Below are 15,213 nucleotides of genomic sequence, written 5' to 3' on the forward strand. Positions count from 1 at the left end.
GCGTTATCTGCTAGAACTGATAACAGTACAGAATCTCAGCTTGAATGCAATAAAGGATGTTTACTCTTAGAGAGCCAGACTAAAGCCCTTCTGTAGCTGAGCTGTAACAATTATTTGAGCTGAAGAAGGGAACATTTCAGATGTATATATAACTAAGCATATATAGAGAGGCTGCTAGTTGGAGAAGATGAAAATGAGAATCAGCTTCTAGGCTGCAGGAACAAAAGTGTGTTATACTGGACTGCTGGTGGGTGCAAGCATTGGGGCACAACTATTTTATTTCTTTTGCCTTTGCCTGCTGGCTTACTGAGCAGGTTACACTTACCTCTGAAAAATAAGTTCTGCTGAACTGGTCTGACCTTTCTACGTGGATGGGATAGGCTCAGACAACCAGGCACACAGAGCTACCACATGTTTTCCCAGTTATTTATCCTAATGAACCATGATCAGACTTGAAATGCTATGTGAACAGCAACTCCCAGCTAGCTAGACAGAGCAAAAGTTTGCAAAAGGCTTTGACCAACAAACAAATTATAGACACAATGTCTAGAAGATGTGATTTGAACTCAAATCAGGGCTGCTTCCAGTTCTTATAATGTGTGATGTTTGTGTATCTCTTTTCCTGAAAGCATTCACATGTTGAAAGAAGGAATTACCTTTCCAGTCACAATAAAGATTACCTTATTGTTTCACCAGAAATCCAAATCTACTTATTAGTCAATGGAACTATAAATAAAGTGTTTAAAATGAAGCACACACTTAACTGATTTGCTGGATCTGAGCCAGAATGCAATGTCACTTTTAAGATGAAAAGTTTTATTCTAAAGTCAGCTTTGCTAACGGGTACTGGGAAAGTGAAGCCCTGCCTGCTCTTTGTCCTGTATGTAATTTAGTAGCTTCAGAGCATGAGGGAAAAGGCTTTTAGCTCCAGAGTTATGCCTACCTGCCTTGCTTCCCCTCCCCACCTACTTCCTTTACACTGCACAATAACCAGGCATGGTCTAGCACTTAGTCAGAAGGACTGGATATGCAAACATTTGCAGACAAACCTAATGCCTCCTTTATGCTTCAGAGCAGACTCTGTACCTACTTGCTTTTAACCATGTGTGCTCTTGCCTATTAAACCACCTTGCACAATTGGAACTACAATTTCATGGGAATGGCATACTGTTCAAACTGGGGCTTCTGCTCTTTTTGACACAGACTGCCTCTCTGGGCTGGCAAAGTCTAAGGGCCTGCTGATTTGATTTCATCATTAATCAAAAGCAGCCTAAGCAAAATAGTCTAGATGTCAAAGAAGATCTAACCTTCAGCCACCGTGTTCCATTTGGAGTAACAACTGGTGAGAAGGGGTCAATCAACAAACCTTGTCCTCTTAGCCTTCTAGTGCTGTGTAATGGGAAGAATACCAGCCCATGCTGTCGACCTTTTAGGGTTTGTTCCTTACAAACCAAGTAGAGCACAGGAAGTAGAAAGTAAATGGAATGTGATACACTTGGGCTCAACTAGTTGAGGGCACTTATACTGAAAAGACTCTAGCCTGTGTTTTAAGGTGACTTTACATTGGTACAGAATAGACCTAGTGAAAGCAAAACATCACATTAGAGGGAATAGGATAAGCTTTAATAAACACTTCAAAAGGTTTCACAGCTCTGGCACTTGCATGAATGCACTTTGGCTTGTTCACAAATAAAGTAATTTCACAAACTAGCAGTTACTTGGATCTGTGATCATCCCATCTGCATGTGTAAACGATTTTTTTAGACACATATTTAGACCAAAAGAAATCATTCAAAGATGAAAGAGATTTTGATGATTTCTGGTTCAGTGTCTCATTTATTTGTTTGATGCTTACTACATTTTGTCAAGAAATTGAAAAACAGGAAAACAAAGTCAGAACAAAAACAATATAGAAATGAGAGGAAAAATTACCTGGACCAAGTCTCATGATCTTGGGAACCAAGCCTTTGTACAGAGCCAGAAATCTGCAGCAGAAGAAAAACAAACAAAGCGTTTCAAACAATATTCTTGCTGTAAAAGAAGAATGGAATTTTAGCATGTGTTTGTTAAAATGCTGGCAGAGCACTTAGAAGCAATTATTTGAAATTACACATGTTCAATAGCAGGCAGTATCTGGATTTTAACATTTTACAGAGGCAGATCAGATGAAGAGAAAAAGTTAATCAATGTTCAGTCACAAAAGCTACGTTGTGAGTCCAGCCAATCAGAAATATGACTTTAATCAGTGAGATGGTTTTACTTTCAAGACAACTCTGTTAACAACAGCTGCATACATGGACAAAATGACTGCTATAATTGAATATCAAAGCTACAACTCAGTCCTCACTTGAGAAATATTTTAAAAAGTTGGAAAAAGTTACTGCCACAAGGATCTGTCCCCAGTTCAATTATTTCAGCAGTCATTTTAAAAGTGCAGAGGTCTAATTACAAGTAGAGTTAAACTGGGCAATACTCTATTTTGTGTTGATATTTTCCTTTTACAAAATGAAGAGTTGACAAAATTACATGAGATGTACAAAGCATTTATGTGTTGAACACAAATTTTGACAACCTACTAATCATCTTGTAAGCCTTCTGTGAAAGTTCACATGAAATAGGAAGACATTTCATTGTAATTCTAAAATACATTTTTAAAATGTTATATTGTGCTCTTTTGATACATGAGTTCAGGGTGGCTTAACGGTCCTTGTGAAATTGAAATATAACAACATGGTTTTATGGACCCATATGAACTAAAACAGAGGTCTGGACATTTATTAAAATACGAATGTTTTACCCTTCCTCTTTATAGACTGTTGCCATAGTTTTAAAACAGGTTCTGTACTTGATCTCTCCAGGAACTGGCTGTGGTCCTTGAATCCTACTTTTTGCAACATCAAAAGGAATGTTAATAATTGAGGCTATTGTTCCTGAGACTAGCCCAATTCCAAATTTCCTTAAAAACTCCAAATTTGGATCCTAAAAAAGAGAGAGAGAGAGAGAGAAGAATAAAAAGGGAAAGAATAAAAAGGGAAACGGAAGGACCTATGCAGGTTAAACACTATAAAGTAATATGCATTTAATCAGAAAACTCACACAACACAACACACTCATGTTATTTTAGCGGAACACATTAGGATTTCCTATGCTGGAACTTGTTTTCTTGACAATCCTATTGGCTATGTTTTTACACATGGTCTAAATTGCTGAAGTACACATTTCCTCACACAGGATTTATAAACACAGTTCATAAAGAAAGACTGGTATGGCATATGGGGATGATTTGTATAATTGGGCTTCACAATGTACTTAGTATTACTGTATCAAAACAGGAGAAATCCAAGCACACTATTAGCTAATTGGCCAGAATATTTTACAAATGACAGCAACTTCCACCATGAAGCCTACTAAAATGCTCATTTGTGTGTTGGACCCCCAAATGCTAAATTAAATAAAGGCTAATCTCAGTCTGCTGCCATTCCCCTCCAGGTTTTTTACATTTATTTTCACATGTAGCTGATCCACTGTACTGAGAAGTGCTAGCTTCCTGTTATTAACAATCCAGCTCGGCACAACGGCAAGAGAGCCTCCACGTTCTGTGCATTATAAACGGAGTTAACTCACTCAGCTAATTGGCTGAAGAATTCACAACAGATTGCTTCTGAACCCTACTATATGTTCAGGGTGAGAGTTAGAAGCAGGTTAGAAGTGCATCTAAAAACTTTTTCACTCACTCCCTGTTCACAGTCTGACTGGGTTTTATTTGATCTTACAGAAAGACCTCCTACCTTGGCATTTTCTATGACATCAAAGAATTTAAAGTTTTCTGAAAGTCAAAATCTCTTGTATCAAGTCTCTTTGTATTTCTACAAGTAATAGAAACCACTGGAAAGTGTGTCCCCATGTCTTGCCTATGCACATAGTTTTTTTTTTTTTTTTTTTTTTTTTTTCTTTTGCTATCAGTGTTCAGCAGCAATTACCCCTTTTTTTTGCTATATAAAACTCTATATATGCAGTTCCATTTTTTTTATGAGGTCACTTTAATTATAGAAAACCGTCAGTAAAATAATAGATGATCTTTTTGTGTCATAGTGTCAGTACAATATTGAAACGAAAGAGCTCTGTGTTTTCTAAACCTTTACATTTTTGAGTGAAAAAAAAAGAACAATGAAGAAGGTCTCCTTTCTAGATTAACAACAAGGAACATAAGTTAAAGCCTCCATGATATGCATTGGATGAAATCCATGCAGGTGTTTGGAGAGAAATGTCAAAACCAACAGAGCATTTTATTACTTGCAGAAAAACTCAACACCTTGATTTCACAAAACATGAAACACACTGATAATACCTTTTAATAATTAGAATGGCTTGTGATACATAAAGAATCGTACAACTTTATCAATAAAAAGCTTAGCAGAAAATTTCTGTTTATTTTGCACATAGTGGCACTTGTTTAAATGGAAATAAAATAAAGCTGACTTTTCTGGTACCCAGAGAGGAAAGAAAAAAAAAAACAAAACTTTTTAAAGCCAGGTGCAGCAGTGTTCCAGCCCCTTTCCAGTGTGGTACCCACGCCACTCTGAGCATCAGCTGTATGATCACACCTGGCACTAAGGTTGCATTCACCTCCTCATACCAGGCAGCATTGAGGAGGCTGCCATTGCCAAGTTGACTTATCATAGTCTAGAATGATCTGAAATATCTTTTTCAAGCAAAGGGACACCTCTTCAGTAGTGCCAAGTACAGTGGGCTGCCCTCTGGGCTAGGCAATACATGTCAGGCAAAAGTATTACTTTTTCAACATGGAATTTCAAGCATTGCTGCTTCTGGAAAATCCCTTATATTTGAGCATTTTCATATTTTGTTGAATTCCTAATGCCAGCATGGCCTGCTTTATGACTGGCAGTGCCACAGGGTATGGGATACGGTGGAGTGTCCAGTCAAGTGAGTTTCTTTTGAAACCTGACACTGCACCACTGTAACTAAAGGAGAACGAAAACAAATTGCTTTATTTCTATTCCAGTATTTGTGACATAGAAAAAGTTGGAAGGGATTTTGAGTATTCACAAAACTGGATAATAACCTAATGTGCTATGGTTTACACTAGCTTTCATAATTTTTTATGACATCTCATGAGAAAGGTTTTCTATGACATTCATCACTGGCATTCACACATCATTCAGATTACTTCATTCATATAACGGATTCCAAATAAATTTAGCTGTTAAAATAATTTAAAAGTTTTTTTTTTTTTTTTTTTTTTTTTTTTCCCTAAAAGCACAGAGTAGTTGCTTTTTTATGTGCTACCACTTTCAAGTGTAAAAAAAAAACACACAAAACAATTCCAAATATACTTTATAGACTCTGTCTACAAAGCTTACATGGACAAAAGAACATCAGCTGTCCATCATGTAGGTGCAAGCTGGTGCAATCATGAAACACTATCTTTCTTTTTACGCTAAAATCAATCCTTTTCCTATCCCATTGTCAGATTCCAAAATATTCACAGCAGTCTAGGACCCTGTGAAAGGAGACATGAGGTAAAGGTAAACGTATCTGCTTAGCACTATCACTGCAACTGGCTAGCAGAAGTGATTATCATCATGGTATTGTCACTAACTTCTGCAACATGCAGTTTAACAACTATTGACTATTAAATATTTGGTACATTAAAGAAAAATATTCTGACAATCTTCCCTTGCTTTTATAAGTGACAGAACTAGAGGAAAACATTTAGTTTTTAGGCAAAAGTAATTTTTCTGTAGTATGAGTAGAATAAGAAGTACAACAGAAACACGATTTTAGATGGTGACACACCACAGTACAGTATACCTCATGAAAATGAACAGACAGTTTGCTTTTTCCTAATGGAATAACTTTGTTGTGGTTGGATAATGTAATCTCTGATCCTCTTACCTTTTTAGCATGTCCTTCACAATCACATTTCCTATACACTTGAGTCCTTGCCCTGTGAGCATAACCAGCCCTCAGAAATAGAGAAGTAGGCATCACTAATAAATGCCATATCTATGTGTGCCTCGCTGCATTTCCCTACTTTGTTTGGAAGAAGAAATTTTGAGATATTATATCCCTGCTTTTTATATTTCATTACTCCTATTATAACACTTTGAAATAAGTGGAGACTTTGTAAGTTTAAATTTTAAATCACATGCTGCTTAACTCTTTCTTTTATATTCCATTATTTCTAGCAACAGAAAATTTTAACCCTAAATCTATCACATACACACCCATGTACAAGATTGTCACCCACTGAAGATACTTTTAATTTATCAGTTTCATTTTCCAAAGCCACAGGCTTTCCTTTCCATACCTCTTTATTGACTTGTTTATCAGCTAGGCACTTTGTCAAAACCTGTTTAAATCTTTGATCTCAGTCAAAAGCTTCCATGCTATATTAATCTGTTCTGAAAGAAGGCCACTTAATTCAATAAGTAACATAGGTAATAATCCAGCAATGAAATAACCATTTGGTAAAGGCGTGTACGCTTGGAACTCAGTTGATTTAGCCCACTGGTAGGGTCACCATGAATCCAAGTGCATTCATTATTGATGGAGAGCATGACCAGAATGCTGATCCATGGCTCCTGACTAGAGTAACAAAAAAATCATTATAGAATAGACAATGATGCACCCTAGTCAATACATTTGGGCTGATTTAGACACCCATCTTGGGTGCAATTCAAAAGATCAAAGGTGGAACACCCCACTCACTATATATAGTGCAGAGAAGTAGGTACCTTCAAAGGAACAGCTCAAAGTACCTAAAGTATATTGCTTGCGGTAACCAGAGACAGATAATGTGAACAGTCCAGTGGCATGCATAAAAGTGTTGAGAAACCTGAACAGGAAAGACACTCAAGAACACTACTCATTTTGTCCTTGTCCTCCTACAAATGAAGTCCCTGTACAGTCTCAGTAAAGGTGGCAGAATGTATCTCAAATAAATGTATATTTTAACCTCATTTTAAAGAAAAAACAAACAAACAAAAAACAAACAAAAAAACAAACACACACAAAAAAACAACAAAACAAAACCCCACAATAATATAAGAAAAGTAACTGTGAGTTTGCCTAACTGAAATCCTTTCACCTTTTTTTAAATTTTTTATTTATATATATATATATATATGTTGCTGAAGGTATATATTTTATGAGAAAGAATACTTCTGTAAACATATTTTAGTACTTTGGGGCACCTCACAGATAAATTCATTATAAAAGAATAGGGTTTTTTAAGTAAGGAGAATGTTAATTGCTGACAATTTGCTTGAAGAATAAATAATATCTATGGAATAATATTTTAAGCTATTTTTGCAAAGCTGTCTACAGGACTTAGCTTGAAACTAATACTGACTTTGAGCAGAGTATTTGCGTCAAGTTTCTTAACTTTTGAAAACGTTAGCCGTAACATTAGTTTTATACAAATATATTTATATTTGTAATATAACATATAATAGGATATATATAATATATGAATATAACATAACATAACATAACATAACATAACATAATATAATATATTTATACAAGTTACACTTGGCACAAAAGATTAAAGCAATTTGAAATGATTGTTAAATCTAAATACATTTTCTCAAAGTCACATAATAGGTCAATGCAGAAGCCAGGAACAGAGCTGATAGGCTTTGCACTATATGTGGCATGTCTAACTCCCTGCGTGTAACAAGGAAGACTTTAAAACACAGAAGGCTGTGGTTTTGCCAATTCTTGTTCTGCCTGGTACACCCAGGAATTATGTGTTTGAAGAGGCATAAGGAGTAGAGTTGCTGCTTGATCATTTTGGCTAGGGTGAAGTGCAATAAGCATAGGAATTCCTATGGCAAGCTAAGAGGTTTCACAGGACCTTACTTGGGCTACATTAACTACAATTAAGTTTTTAGCAACAAAACAGGCTGTAAGGAACTGTTCTAGCCACCCTGATAATTGGTTTTAACCACTGAAAAGAGCTTCCAATGGCAACAGGCAGTGGAAGAAATGAATGTCTGAGGAAGGGGAGCTTCCAAGACAGAGAAGATATATTCAGAGGGAGGCAGTGTAGCTTCTGAGAGCATAATAGGTCTCAGGAATGTAAGAAGGAACAGGTGAGAAGCTACGAGTTCTTTTAAACATGGACACTGATACAGATCCCAGAGGAAAGCCATGGTCTTGGTTCTGAGTGTCAAGAGGAGCACTGGGAAGAAAGGCAGTGAAATTCTACTCTTAGGGAAGGAGAGGCTGGTATGGATGTGTTCAGGTGGTTTGGAGGCATGCAAACTCTGGACAGGATTCAGCAGTAATCAAAAGAAAATGATGTAGATCCACTGCAAGACCCCAGAAAGTGTGAAAACAAAAAGGTGAAAGTAAGTCTTGTCACTGTTGTGGTAACATGATGCTTTGATTCTTTTAAAGAAGAGTCACAATTTCTATTTGTGACTGAATCAAGATTTGACCACAGCTTTATGAACAATTTCATAGTTTTACTCACCCTGAACTTTTGTGCATCTCATACATTTGCATAGTAAACTCTTTATTGTAAACTACAGCTTGCTGTCTGATTGTTGTTCTGATCAGAACATCATCTAATGATGTTCTGATCTTTGTCAAGATGCATAGGAAATGCTGAAATAATAACAACAATAAACACATTGATGAACAGGAAAGGCATTCCAAAATGCATAGTCACAGCTGCACTTTGTTTGAATTAAACGTGCCTTTTCACACTGGTATTATCTCAGATTCCTCCTTGAGTGCAATCTCATTGCAGCCGACATTTATTTAAGTTTTTAAAATCCATCTGTCAGATGTCTGACAGCATAATAAGATGAGTGACAACTACTGGGATAAATGTCCTGGCTAGTCTCCAGAGTGTGATGACTGTCTGCTCTATAGGGTAGACAATTTCAAACAATTTGCAATTCTCTCAGTGATATATATATATATATATTTCCCTTGGAATTCAATTTCCTGATAGAACTATTAATCTTAATCCAGATTTATACGTAGTAATATCTACCATTTACCTTTTTGCCGTAACCTTTTGGACCCATTGCTCAAGGCTAGGCCTCTGCTTCACTTATTCCTAAAACAAACATCTGCGCCAAAGAACTTTTGATGCAAAAAATAAATAAATGAATAAATAAATAAATAGACAGTAAAAACAGTCTCAAAATGTACAGAATTCTGGAGACTCAGTCAGTACAGTCAACAAGAGAAGTAGCAGATAGATCTGTATTTGTTCCTCTAACTGATCATTACATTTTTGTAGATTATTGTTAGAAGGAGAATACCAAAGAGGCAAAAGAAACTCATGCTCAACCACTTTGGCTCCTTGCAAACTTTTTTTTTTTTTTTTTTTTTTGGTTTGTTTCTTTCCAAACATGAGCACCATCTTCTCTGTTAGTTACATAGCCACCTCTACCAATGACATTCAGTTTATCCAAGAGAGGGTATCTAGTATTCTTGTCATTCAGTGTTCAGTGTATGGTTTTGCAGCTCCTAAGGAATAGCCACCTGGAAAAACACCAGCTACAGAATCAGTCAGACAACTAACTTCATGTGAGGCTTCTGCTGTAACTCCAGTCAGCTCTCCCACATAGAGTCAGTCTACACAGATTATCAGACCATTCATAAACTGTTGGGGTTACAAGCAGGTCACCTCTTCTTGGCATCATTTAGACATTAACTTAATTAACAACTCCCTTAAAATTCCTTTAAGCAGAAACTGGCACCCAGGAACAGACATCTTTTTTCTTACCCCCTGCATGCAGTACCTATCTACTATCATCTCCAGTCTTAGTTACACAATTAGTTATGAAACAGCTTAAAAAAAAAAAAAAAAAAAAAAAAAAAAAGGAGTTCCATGAATACCAGCACTACAGAAGTTTAATATCTTATGAATTCTTGTCTCATGCCTTACTGACATTGTGTCTAGAAAGGTGCAAGCTCAGACTAAGGTTTATTTGGTCTTTTTCCTACAAAGTTCATTGTTCCATAAGATCTAATTTCCCACCTGAAAATTTCCCTCAACTACAACACTCATAAGACTTACTTGTAGGATTGCTCTTCCTTTTAAATGTTTATTCTTATGATTATAAGAATTTAAATGTGTGTGTCTCTACCAGCTTTGGTTGAACTTGGTTTTTAGTTTAATCATTATTCTCATTTCTATAGGAAATCAGAAGTAACTTGTGTTTCTTCTTCACATTTTTCTTTTGACCAAAGATTCCTCTCCTCAAATATCATATCTGTCTTGCCTACAGGAATACCACAGAACAGGAGCAGGTGTGGTAGAAAAGGACTCTCCCCCTTTGATACAACATCTTCTGGTGAAAATGGCCATGGCTGAAGTTTTTAAACACAGGCTGTTGTTTCAACAATAACAAGACCACCTCAGATTGGAGAGTACTGATCAACTGGTGGCTTGTAATGCTGTGCTGTATACAGTGCTATCTTTTTTTTTTTTTTTCTTTTTGGTTTACAAGTCATCCTGAAACATGATGGTAGCTCTGAGGTTGAGATATTGACTCTAATTCAGTCTTCTCCTAAATCATCTTGATTTACTATTTTTCAGCTGTGTCCCACCACATGTCCTTTACACTGTCTGTTTCTACATATAACTTTTATATTGGTGTAGATCTGAAAACAACTAAAAATAAAACTGTGCTCTGCATTCTTATTTATTTGACAAAATGAATAGCCCTTTTTTGTTTCCCATCTCTTCTATGCCTATAGATGTTTAGAGTCCTTTCTCTGACAAAACAACACACAGCTCAGCTCCTGCTGTCCGGTGCAGCAGCCCTTTTAATAGGAAGCACATCTGTGTCAGCTGGAGCAAGCAGTATCTGACTTGAAATGAGTTTTGCAGCTGGCCACGATTCAAAGGGGGCTTTTACCAGGCAGTTGAGTTTTCATATTGTTAAGAAATATGACAGCCACTTGGAGGTGGTAGTGAGCAAAGGTTTTAATGAAACTAATGTTTACCATCAAACCAAACTATGATAAAAATAAAAATAGCGAGAGCTGCTGGAAGCCTATGAAGTGTGCTATAAAAGCACGTGTCATAAAACTGAGACGATATAAATTTTCAGACTAATTTGATTGCTAGTGCAGATGTATAGCCGTTAATGCTCTATGGGTGATACATAAGTGGCAATTGAAACAAGTCTGGCTTATTCCATGTTCAGTAAACAGAGCATGAGGTTGGCTGTATATGGTCTGTTTAGCAGAATAGACTGAACATATGAAAAATTATTCATTATGGACATTTACAACCCACACATATCATTTATATCATTTGACCACTCAACATAAAAAGTTTATTGTTTTTGGCAAAATAAGCTGCAAACATCCTTAATTGGGATGCAAATTTAATGCACAGTTTAGCACTGTTGACAGCTAAAAGGCTCATATGGACATTTCCATACTTTTTTCCATTTACATTACAGATGGTGAACAGCAGATACATAATCAAGAGCCAACATTATTTCAAGCGTTGTATTCTTATTTCATAATTTTTATATACTTGTCAATATTGCAAGACTGACTTCTGAGATTTTGTTTTCAAGTGAAATATATAAAGCAAACAAATTAAGATTTGTAATGAAATCAAATATGTGAGAAAACATGAAAAGCTTAACTAATATTTTTTCAGACTAACTGCAAAACAGCTTCTATCAAATTAATTGTACAGGTTTGATAACTCTTGGTCTCTAGCACCTGCTTCCTGACACAGGAGATTTAAGTTATAGATCACAACATATTGATGGATGCTGATATTTTCCAATCACTGAGGTGAAATTCAGTGCACATAAACACCTGAGACACACTGTTATTTTCTGGCTAGCACAAGCCAGATGTGGCATGAATTACACCCTTGTTAAACTCAAGGTAAGACTTGCATCGTTTTCAATGGGAATTCGGTCAGACTTCCTGGCTATGTCTGTATGTACAGAGAGTTGTCTATGTCACTGATGCCAGTTGGCCTAGAATGTCCTATTAACTTTATTAATGACACTAGGTGCTATTACCAGCCAAATCAGAGTGCCTGCATGAAACCTGCCTATTAGGAATGGTTCCTTGCCTGCACTAGCTCCCAAGCCATAACCAGAAGCAGCGCTAGCTGGCCTGGGACAGGGCTGTGCCAGGCAGCCCTGCGCAGCACAGGTGACTGAGTTTCAGTGAGGCTGCTCGATTTACTAGCTGAAATGTAGCCACTGTGCAAGCCACTGTGCATGGCACTTTGCACTGCTCAAGCACAATGCAAACCTCTCCACTTACCTAGAATTAACACAATCTAATCCTACACTGATTGCATTGCATTTTGCTTTTGATAGTATGAACAGGACAGCTGGGCCATCAACTGACACCACTCACTGAAGTAATTTCTTTTTCATTGTCTATATATATTTAAATTTATGCTCTAGATATTAACAATTTTCTGTATCATACAAAACCTCTACAAAGTGCTAATTTCTCTTAGGTTATAATGCTCTAAGTTTTTCCAATCGTATAATAATTGTTCCCCCCCCACCCTCACCCCCCTTTTAATCTGAAAGACTAGTAAAGAATGCTTATACCAAATACTATTACTATTCTTCAATTACAATGCAGAGAAACTTAAGAATTTTTATGGAAGTTGTATATAAGCCTCTGTCCTTATCTGTACATGGTTCTGAGTGTTCTCCATAGTAACTAAAATTTTTCATCTTTTCATCAGCATACTTTTTACTCCTATCTTACTGTTTACTCCTATCTTAGTATCAAGCTATACTTGTGCCTTGAGATTTTAGAATGTGTGATTAAAGTACATTGTGAAATATGCTTAAATACACTAAAAGAAACTTGTAGAAACTTGTGGGTTAGATGCTCTTGAACAATTCAATTTACTGTAATGATCTGCAAATAAGAAGTGGAGCTTTTCTCCATTTATATAATGTTGCCAACAAAAATACCAGGCTACTCAGAAGCATAGAAAAAAAAACGGTGTTGCTTCATCTGGGAATAGAAACTGATCCCTTTTGATGTAAATTGTAGCTTCTTATATGAATATCACTACATATTACACCTGTGACTGTTTAACTCTCATCATCTAAAAATCACATTAGTGAAAACACAATTCAGTAAGTAACGTACTGGAGTCATTAACAAACCATTAACTGTTGCTCATACAGCCATTTAGAAAGTTTACAGTATTATCACATTTTCATTAGTAAAATTTCTCTTTGTTATAAAGGGAAATGCTTCCTTCTTTGTATAAAGGAATATAAGACTAGTGAATAAAATTGCTTCAAGGGCAATTACAACTATGTTTTTTTTCAACTTACTCATAGGGCATACTACCTAAAGTCCCTGTCAGTCCTGTTTTGGTCTGGTTCACTCACACGTGGGTAAATCTGAACTGTCATCCTTCAACATCAGGTTGAACTGCCTTGAGTAAATAGGCCCTGTACATGGCCAGGATACCTACGTACTTCTCATCAAGCTTGCCCACTTACTTGGTGAATACTTCTAGATGTTCTAGAAATTGCTTTTTCTTTTCCAAGCCAGTTTACCACAAACAAACGAACAAACAAAGCAAACACCACCAACAAAACAACAACAACAACAACAACAACCATACATATATACTTAACATAAGCATAATATTCCTGCATTTAGATTTCTGTCTTTTTACACTGCTACTGTGATATAAAGGGATGTTCATAAAATTGGGAATTCAAACATGACTGTTTTATCTATCTCAGCTTTGCTTAAAAAGTCACAAGTACAAATCCTTGCTTTGATTTGTAAATCTTATCATGAACATGTGATAGATTTCTGCAAAATAGAGAGCTAGGTTAGACACCAGTTAGTCACGGCACAGCTTTGCACAGAAAAATACAGTGTTAAATAAATTGCCAAACCTCTTATCTGTTTATCTTTTGAATTGTATGAAAAACTTACTTTATTGACTGGAAGAATGTTTTTCACGTTGAAGTAGAATCCAAAGTAAACCATGTTAAAAACTCCATGACGGCCCAGTGTTGCAGTAAGACCTTTGTTGAGTCCTTGGAGGCCCAAACCATTGGTTTTAATGATCTGCTGAGCTTGAACAAAGCTAGATGGTTGCTACACAAGTTAAGTAAAGGAAGGAAGAGATCATCTTTAGAAAAAGAAAACAATAACCACAGCCTCATTTCAATCCTGTTGACAAACAGCGTTGCCAACTCTTGTCATATTATCTTAAGTCTCATCATAATTATTCTCATTAAAAAAAAAATCCTCACTTTTCTGATTGCAGAAACTTTTCTGATTGCAGAAAAAAAGTTGACAACATCCCTAAAGCAAAGATAAAGCTCCTAAAACAATAATTTAAAAAAATCAATCTAATTTTACAGAGAAAATTATGTCTTTGAATGTGTGAATTTGGCAGTATTTTTTTTTTTTTTATCACTGAGCTTTGCTGTTAGGACTGTGACAGATGAAACCCTTGCACAACTAGAGCATACAACAATTATTCTGGACAATTAGAAGATTAAAACAGCTCATAGAGTAAAACCAATGGCACAGAAATATGCATTGTGGGGGAGTGATGAAAGGGCAGAACTGGAGCAGGAAATTTGAGAGCCATTATGGCGAGGGAAGCAAGTCATTGGGAGACACAAATTGGAGCAGCAAGGGATGCTATAAATATGTGTGTTGAATAGCAGTTACACTTTCAATGTTAGAAATAGGGTTGAAAGGCAACAAAAAGTATATATATTATCTGGGAGTCCTTCTGTATCCTCAGGTTCTTCATGCTGTTAAGAATGCAAACCACTGCTTTAAAATACTGACTTTTAAGGAAATTACTGGATACACAGAGCTTTTAAAAACTAGATTACATGTTAAAAGTTTTTCTGTTATAGAGGTACGCATCTAACTTGGAGTACTGAAAATCTAGAAAAGAAGGTGTAGATTTTTTTTTTCCAAAACCACACAACTGAACGCCCTGTTTTGCACTCCTAGTGAATGTATTTGACTTAAAAAGCATAGTTAGATTTTGAAAACTGGAATACCCATATACATTCCAAGGTACAAATTTAGGAAATTGCCTTTAGAAATCCTGTTTTGAAAATAATGTTCAAAAGGCATAGAAATTCTTTTAGTCAGCCTACTGCTGCTTAATGAAATCCAGAAAGGAAGAAAATTCCCCAGGATCCACTTATGTAATGATCA

At 36.1% G+C, this 15,213-nt stretch overlaps 1 protein-coding gene across 4 annotated transcripts in view; it reads right to left on the reverse strand.

Annotated features, from left to right (window-relative positions):
• Positions 1-15,213, reverse strand: part of SLC25A21 (solute carrier family 25 member 21) — a 251,830-nt gene that overhangs the window by 2,836 nt on the left and 233,781 nt on the right. For 3 of the 4 annotated variants that reach the window (XM_082761252.1, XM_082761251.1, XM_082761254.1), the window contains 3 exons: positions 13,960-14,124; positions 2,798-2,979; positions 1,933-1,985 (listed from right to left, as the gene is read on the reverse strand). In XM_082761252.1, the coding sequence (XP_082617378.1) occupies positions 1,933-1,985; positions 2,798-2,979; positions 13,960-14,124 (400 nt within the window). The remainder of the gene's footprint in view (positions 1-1,932; positions 1,986-2,797; positions 2,980-13,959; positions 14,125-15,213) is intronic. The other variant, XM_082761253.1, reaches the window with a different exon arrangement.

The sequence above is a fragment of the Aythya marila genome (genome assembly GCF_965140915.1).
Source record: "Aythya marila genome assembly, chromosome: 5".
NCBI classification, from domain to species: domain Eukaryota; kingdom Metazoa; phylum Chordata; class Aves; order Anseriformes; family Anatidae; genus Aythya; species Aythya marila.